This window comes from Colossoma macropomum, unplaced genomic scaffold (genome assembly GCF_904425465.1).
Source record: "Colossoma macropomum unplaced genomic scaffold, Colossoma_macropomum, whole genome shotgun sequence".
NCBI lineage: Eukaryota > Metazoa > Chordata > Actinopteri > Characiformes > Serrasalmidae > Colossoma > Colossoma macropomum.
Window position 1 is genome coordinate 54,152 of NW_023495465.1, and position 8,451 is coordinate 62,602.

At 38.3% G+C, this 8,451-nt stretch overlaps 1 protein-coding gene across 2 annotated transcripts; it reads right to left on the reverse strand.

Annotated features, from left to right (window-relative positions):
• Positions 1–2,117: 2,117 nt before the first annotated feature.
• LOC118802174 lies at positions 2,118–4,492 on the reverse strand. Of its 2 annotated transcripts, XM_036562652.1 has the most exons (3): positions 4,165–4,492; positions 2,667–2,815; positions 2,118–2,570 (listed from the first exon to the last, which is right to left on the reverse strand). In XM_036562652.1, exons 1-3 carry the CDS (start codon positions 4,484–4,486, stop codon positions 2,367–2,369), a joined length of 675 nt encoding a protein of 224 aa, XP_036418545.1. In that variant the 5' UTR covers positions 4,487–4,492; the 3' UTR covers positions 2,118–2,366. The 2 variants fall into 2 exon arrangements, with proteins under 2 accessions (XP_036418545.1, XP_036418546.1); XM_036562653.1 differs by having other exon boundaries at positions 2,518–2,815.
• Between the last annotated feature and the right edge of the window lie 3,959 nt (positions 4,493–8,451).

Sequence of the window (8,451 nt, forward strand, 5' to 3'; positions counted from 1 at the left end):
ATCTTATCCAAATGATATGTCAAGTTGTTTATCTAGGCAGTAAATGTTTATTTGTTCCAGAAACACTAACATTACAATCAACACAAATGAACAAAGAGAAAATCCACTGTGACTTGATGTGTGTTCACTAATCCCCTTTCTAAATCTCTGCTGGATGAAGTCTAGTATTTACAGTCACCATCCAATACATAGTTTATCTAATCAGTCCTTCAATAAATTAAAGAGGTGCTGCAGAGAGAAGTCAGGAAACAAACCTGTGTTCCTCTGATGGTCTTCATTTAACTTATGAATTAATAAACATGCAAATTACATGTTTTTTATTAACTGAAATGTTGGTGGCCCATTAATTGTTTTTTTGCAGTGGGGCCCACAAGATCCTAGTTACATCAATAGTGTGCTTAAGTGATGTTAAATAAATGAGTAAATAATTCATGTAAATAAATCCTGTCACAACACAAACGTTTTAATTTAGATGATGTAAGCTTTTTTTTTTAATTTTCCATCCCACCTTAAATGGCACCACAGTTATGTTCTGTTGCCCACAAGGCTTTCGTATGTGACTGCTGTGCCATTTAAAGAGGAATGGAAAATATGAATGAGAAGCTGGTGAAGAGGAAGTTAACTTCAGCTCTATGAGGTCGTGTGTTGTGTGCGCTTTATGTGTGTAGAGGTGTGTATTAATGATGGGTTGAGCGTTGTTTAAACATGTTGTTTAAGATGTGTTTGCTTCTAGAGTTCCCTGTGTATCTCATGTCAACGTTATCATTTTCTTCACTCAAAAAACAATAAATATAACAGGCCTCTTTTCTGGGTCTGGGTCAAAAAATCTTCTAGGTTCTGGACATTGGACTCCCTAAAATGGTCACCTGGCAACCCCATTTATACGGTCCAAGAACCACCACTGCAGCAAACATTTCTTGGCTGGTCAATTACATTTGAGGTAAGTGGGGCAGTAAAGTTATCCTTCACCTCAGTGCTATCAACAAATGATAAAAGTGCAGAAACTCTTCTGTGGACCAAAACTGAACAAAGAGGTGTCACAGATTCCTTTTGTCCCTCTGCGAGTGTCTTTCTTCCCCTCTGTTGTAGCCAGGTGCCTTTTTGTTTTCTTGTGCCATGTGCTTTTGTTGTTGTTCTCTATCTCCTCCCTGGTCCTGCCCCCTTGTTATCTGTTCCACCTGTCTGTGCTCTGCCCCTCATTAGTCCCAGGTGTTTCTCGTTTCCCCTCTGTGTCTATATACCCTGTTGTGGTCTCTTGTGTAGTTCTGGTTTACTTTGTTTAAGGATTTATCTGTTCCACTCATCTCTGGCTCTGTGTTTTTGGACTTTGAATCTCCTTTAAATAAAAGCAACTCACACTTGCATCCTGCCTCAATGCCTCCTACGTTACAAGAGGCTTAAAAACAAATTCAGTGAGACAAACTTTTATTCACAAAATTCTGTTCAGGATCCAAAAGCAAAGGAAAACAGGTTATATAAAAACATGTAAATATACACTAAACAGTTAATGAGAATGAACATTTTAGTCATTTGTAAAATTACATTTAAAGTTATTCTAAATACAATCAAGTATGATGGGGATGAATAAACATTATAATAACCATAAACAGATTTAAAACTTAGAAACAAAATATCATATCATATTCATATTGCTTCAGACATAAAACAGCGAAATGATATAAGACAAAAACAAACCATTCCAAACATTTAAATGAACTCAGAGCAGTGTGTATAAAATCTGATCTTTAGCCTGATTCAGATGGGATTAAATGTACATGAGGTTTTGGAGTAATTTCCTCTCTTACAGCTACTGTCTGATTTTATTTCTATCCAGACTGGCAATGTATGGTTTTCTCTACTACTCCACTGAGAAAATGATAAGATGAATGATCTTTCAGTTTTCTGTGATCATTTGATCATGTGTGACACAAACATCCAGGTTAGTAGAAAATACAACTCACTATAAACTCCTGCTGTATTTTTATTTATTTATTTATTTTTTTGCTGTCCAGATGCAAGAGTTTCATCACTGAGGAGACGTATAGAAATAGTATTACAGACGTCCCCCTGATAAACTAATCTAAGCCTAACAGGGTTTTTATGTATGTAAGGACTGATTTCAGTTATAATGGAGGCTAATCTGAGTGTAATTGAGGGGGTTTCTATGGTGAGGGTCTCTGTAAATTTTCATAATCTGTGGCTGGAGCTCGTCTCTGATGCTCACTGTGAAGCCTTCACACCCTGAAAAACACACAGCGGAGAACAACATTTAAACACACTCAACTCACACACATAAACACACACTCAGTGTAGGTACTGAAGACTTACTGTCAGAGTGTCGTAATCAGAGCTCATGGTTTCAGGGTTTAAGGCTGTGTCACTGGGAGAGTCTGTAAGATGGTGGAAGAGAAAAAAAACATTAAAAAAGCTTCTAGAACTAAAAACACTAACCAGGAGAACAAACACACACACACACACACACACACTAGACTTACATGTAGAGTGTCATAATCTGAGGTCATGGTGGTGGGATTCAGAGCTGTGTATGTGTGGTCTGCAGGATCTGGAGTCTTTTAGAGAGATGAGGAGAACAACTTCAGTCTTTATTCAGTAGCAGCTTTATAGGAGTATGTAGACAGAGAAAGAGTGAAATCCTCTCTCAGTACCTGAATATCTGTGTCTCTCTCTGCTCCTCTCTTCCTTCTGATCACATAGAACCTCCACAGAGCTGCTGTGATGAGTATTAGAGCCAGAAAGACCACCACTCCCACTGTGACCAGCTTTAACACTGAACTCTCCTCTGGAACCAGAAGACCTTCAGAAATAAATCATGAGTTAAATTACTGCAGGAAAGATGAGAAATGTGAAAATGATTCTCTCTCACTCTGTCTGACAGTGGAGGAAATAACCATGATTTATGCCATAAGTGCTTCAGGAATGAAGGACGTGAATGTGAGAGATGTTTCTAACACAGCTTAAGTCAAATAAATCAGTCTCAAATATACAGAAGTCTTCATTGTTACTTAATTGTGAAAATAAATATTACAAAATAAATGCTGCAATGACATTTTTAACATAAATACACTTTATGGCCAAAACTATGTGATCACCTGACACCTGATCATAACATCCTTATGGGCTTGTTTTGATCCCATTCCAAAACCATGGGCATCAAAATGGAGTGGGCCCCATTTTTGTGGTTAAAACAGAAAGGTTTTCCACAAGATTTTGGAGTGTGTCTGTCAGAATTTGTGCCCATTCAGTCAAAAGAGCATTTGTGAGTTCAGGCACTAATGTTGGACGAGAAGGCCTGGCTTGCAACTGATGTTCCAATTCATCCCAAAGGTGTCCAGTGGGATTGAGGTCAGGGCTCTGTGTACAGGTGCACGGTCATGCTGGACCAGAAAAGGGTCTTCCCAAAACTGTTGCCACAAAGTTAGAAGCATATTATTGTCTAAAATGCCTTTGTATGCTGTAGCATTAACATCACCCTTCACTGGAGTTAAGGGGCCCTAACAGCCCCAGACCATCCCTCCTTCACCAAACTTTACTGCTGGCACTAAGCTTTCTTGATAGGTAACGTTCTCCTGGCATCTACCACACCCTGATTCATCTATCAGACTGCCAGATACTGAAGGGTGATTCATCACTCAAGAGAACATGTTTCCACCGCTCAAGAGTCCACTGGTGATCTTAGACTTGTGAGCAGCTGCCTGACCACAGAAATCCATTTCATGGAGCTCCTGATGCACAGGTCTTCTGCTGATGTTGGACTTTAGAACTCTGTGGTGAATTATGCAATAGAGGAATTTCTATGCACTATGTGCTTTAGCACTCAGTGGCACCACTCTGCAAGTTTGCGTGATCGATTTAACAGGGCAGAAATATTATGAATTGACTTTTGGCAAAGTTGGCATCCTTTGACTGTACCACATTAAAAGTCGCTGAGCTCTAGTACGGCCCTTTCTACTGCCAATGCTGTCTATAGGGATTGCATGGATATGTGCTTGATTTTATACACCTGTTAGTAATGAGTGTGGCTAAAACACTAGAACTCAATCATTTCTCCCATTTTCTCTTATAACTAGCCCAGTTAGGTGTAAACATATACAGTAGAAACAAAGAATACAAGAAAAAAAAAAAAACTGAAGTGTGCACAGTTACCTGTAACTTTCAGAGTGACTCCAGGTGATCCAGTAAATGTCTCTCCAGACTGAGTGCTGAACTGAAAGCGATATTCTCCAGAGTCTCTCTCTCTCACACGTCTCATTCTCAGAGTGCAGTTTCTCTCCTTATCTCCAATAAACTCCACTCGACCAGCAAACTGCTCTTCCTCACTCAGCTCCTCTGACTCCACTTCAGGCCGAAAGTAAAACCAGAAAGCTTTATTAACTCTCTCAGCTTTGGAATGTGAGTAAGTGCAGAGAAAATCCACTGATAAACCCTCCACAGCATCGATCTGTCTTTCTGAGTAACTCACATTCATCTCAGAGTCCTCTTTAAAAACATCTGTAAGAAACACAAATCACTGCTGTTATATGTGATCAGTTTATGAATAATCAGGAGAGAAAATCTTTGTATTGAGCTGCACTTCACTCACCGACTGCAGAGGATCTGAGTTGCTCATGGCTGCTAACAGAGCAGGAGTAACTGCCAGCATCAGCTCTGCTGGATAAAACGAGAGGTGGAGGATTATTGTAAGGTGTGAATCTGTTTATATATTCTGAATTTTTGTACCAGTAGTAGAAATCAGGTTCAAAGGTCAGACTGCAGGAAGTGCTACAGGTGAGAGTCACTTCCTGTCCACTCTGGCTCATCTTTAGCTGCAGATCTGAATCAAGATAATCAAGACAATTCATTACAAGATTATCTAAATATTTAAAGTCTAATTTTGGTGTTATAATTTAACTGTTTTAATACCTCCTACTGTTACTGTAACTGCAGGACTGGAGTATCGCTGGCCTTGTTCTGTGATGATCATGAGCTGATATTCTCCTGAGTCTCTCTCTCTCAGCTCTCTGATTGTAAGAGTTGATTTGGAGTCTGTGCTCTCAGTGTTCACTCGTCCTGTGTAGTCTGAGTCTGAAGCTAAATCCTCTGGATGTTCTTCATTCCTCCATTTATCTTTCTGTTTGAAGCTGAACCAGAAGACAGTTTTCATGTTTTTTGAGTAAGAGCATATCAGCTCGACCTCTGACCCCCGTAGAGCACAGATAGCCTGAGGACTGCAGGGCAGACTGAAACTCTCACTCAGACAACCTGAAACAGAGCATTATTGGAGAAAGCTTTTTTTGTATTACATTATGAATTACATTATTGTGATATTAGTATTAATTATTCACTTTCCTATCTACGTTAGATGGAGATGGGTTTCAGGTTCTGCTACATTATGTGTAATGAGTGGTATTTCTGTAACCCTCCTTAAACTCCAGTTGTGTCAGATATGAGACTGAGGATCAGTGGGATTTGGGGGAGGAATAACAGGGGAATTGATCCAATTTAACCAATTTGTGAAATACAAACAGGCAGGAAGTATTAAAGACAAGATGCAGATGTAACACATTGTTACTCTCCTATTATTTATTTTTGGAGCCAATCAAGTGTTTTGTTTTGGAGTTATACATGACCCTGTGGTGTCACTGTGCAGCAGCCATTTTAGAAGTCACCACTAAACTTCTATGAAGGGTCCACGAAAGAAGACATCTGGTAACCAAACTTGGTAAATATTGATAAGCATTATAAAATGAATTACTATGAAGTTTTTACATGTTTATATTAACTTTATAATAAATTACAGTGGTCAATTCACCATTGTTGTTCCTAACAAGCCCACTAAGGCTAGAAACCATTGTATCTCCTTAAAAAAACTTCATTCATTTTGAACACAGTTTTCATAAATGAACTTAACTGCTTACTTTATTTTCACTGTAAGGAGAAACAACAGCTGTAATAAATACAGTGTTTAAACACTGTTTAAATTTGCTTAATGCTGTCTAAATTCATTTATGAATTACAGTTACAGATAGCCTGCTAGTCAGCGCGTAGTCATTTATTCTCTAAGGTTATGCAACTGAGAGTGTGCTGGACAGCATTCTGAAGTAGTAGAGCTCTACTTTAGACTGCACCTGGTTTTAAGTGTATTCACATTTTAGCATTGTCTAGCTTAAACATGCACTGTTGAAGCTCATAACAGACAATCAAGTAGCACTTTGGATGTTGGAGTTTTGCAGTCTTACAGTTGATATCATTTGGCACAGTATGATAGTATTGAGGCACCAGTCCAACTTTTACAGACAGAAATTGAAGCAGAAAAGATGCTGACTACAACAGGGCAGTGATCAAAAACATACTTCAAAATCCACCATGAGCTATTAAAGATGGTGAATCAGTGCTTTAGTGTAAGCACAGAAATTCAGTAGAGACAGAATAATCCTACCTGAAACACACAGCAGGATGATGAGTGATAACATCCCACATTCAGAGCTCATGATTCCACCTTTACTGTAAAATAGACACAGAATAATGTCTTTGTGTAGTTCAGTACATGAATGTGATGTTTCTTACTGAGGAAACTGAAACACTCATTATAGGTTTATAGATACATCATCTCAACTTTTACAGTCTGATGGTAAAACTTAACAGTCAAACATTTAAGATGAAAATCTTTACTACTTACTTTCTTCTGTAGAGTCTTCTCAGAGCTGTGTAACTGAGTGGACAGTGCAGAGTGTGTGAGGATGGAATGAGTGTTCAGTGTTTCATGCAGTGTTTTTTCCTTCCCTTTTTCTGTGCACTCACAGTTCACATTAACAGTCACTATAAATGTTCTTATATAGGATCTTATTAATGTGCTGTTGTGCGCAGTCTGTACTTTTAGTCCTCTGAGTGTGTCAAGCAGCATTTCTCCTATAGTGTGGCTTCCTGTAGTTGTGACATCGCACACGTAAACCCACACAATTACTCAATCCAAAATTACTCTGTCACCAAACATTGGACTCTTCTTTTTTCATTGTGTTGTTGGTGTTGGGTAATTTGACGTTGTAATTAAAAATAGGTTTTAAGGAAAAAACATAAAAACACCAAACATTTCAGATATTTATAGTAAATAGCATTTCCAAACAACCTTCCACAGTAGATAATAAAAACATTTTAAAAACTATTTCCACTCCCAGGTCAGTGCTGGTTATTCCTATATGCAAACTATAGCTCCATGGTAAGCATGTCAGCATACATTTTATAGTTATTTATCAGAAAAACTTGTTATACATTCCATAAAATCACAAGATGTCCCAATAGGCCTAAACAATCTGTGACATTCACATGAATGTGTGACTGGTCATGTCAAGCCTAACAAAGTGCTAGATCATTTTTCTGTTATCCAAATGTCTGTAGTAGCTGTGGCAGACCTGACTGGATGACTCTGAAGCACCATCACACATCAGGGGCGAAAAAAAGTGCTGACAGTGAGACAACAAGGTGCAGGAAGCTATGTGTTGTATTGCACACATAAGTCATAATTATGGTCTCTCGTCTCACTGAAGGGTGAGTGAGTGAATGTTTAGTTCACAAAAGGATCAGGCGACTTAGCTTTTCATCATCAGGTGAATTTGACACTGCAAATACAAACTACAAACTAGAGTCATTTGTGTTCCAGTCAGAGTGTTGCAGGCACACAGCTTCCTATAGAGGTATAATGTATTATTTGTGAGCAGGACATTCAGACTGCAAGTCACATGACGCAGACCAGTCCACACCAAACTCTAATATGCAGACAGCACTGCCTTCATGCTAAATAACTTTTTCTAAAATCTATGCGTTTTGATCTTCTTCATTTCTTATTCTTATGGATTATTTATATGCTACACTGAGATAAACAAAGAGGCCAGATAATGATGAAATAAAAAGTGGTGAAAGCTTTTTATCTTCAGTGTGACATAATCATGACAGTCAACAAGCTACAAACGATTGCTAGCTAAGTAAGTTAAGGTCAACATTTTTCACTGTCCACCTGCTTGGATATGACCTCATGCCACCTTGTTTTTTGCGTGTTTACTTTTTTGACAACTAGTTTATTGTTAGCAAACTGTTTCAACATCTCCAGCTGACATGGCTAATCTAGCTTTTGGCTATAGTTGTTTTCACCTATTCATCGATTTATCGCTCTGTACACGTTAGCAGACATTATTGTACTCTGATAGCTGTGAAGGAATTCTTCAACAAAGAACTAATGAATTTTATTCAGCTTGGACTCCCACACTGTTGTGTTTTTGGTGGGCTTCAACAATTCTGGACACATCCTCAAATTTGAGTCTTGACAACTATGATAAAAATAAAGTGACACACTTTTCCATGCTGAGCTGAAGTGATACTAATGCCAGTGTTTCTGAGATTAATAATCATCTGAAAGGCAATACTGGAATTTGTTTTACCCACTGTTTACATATTCCATTT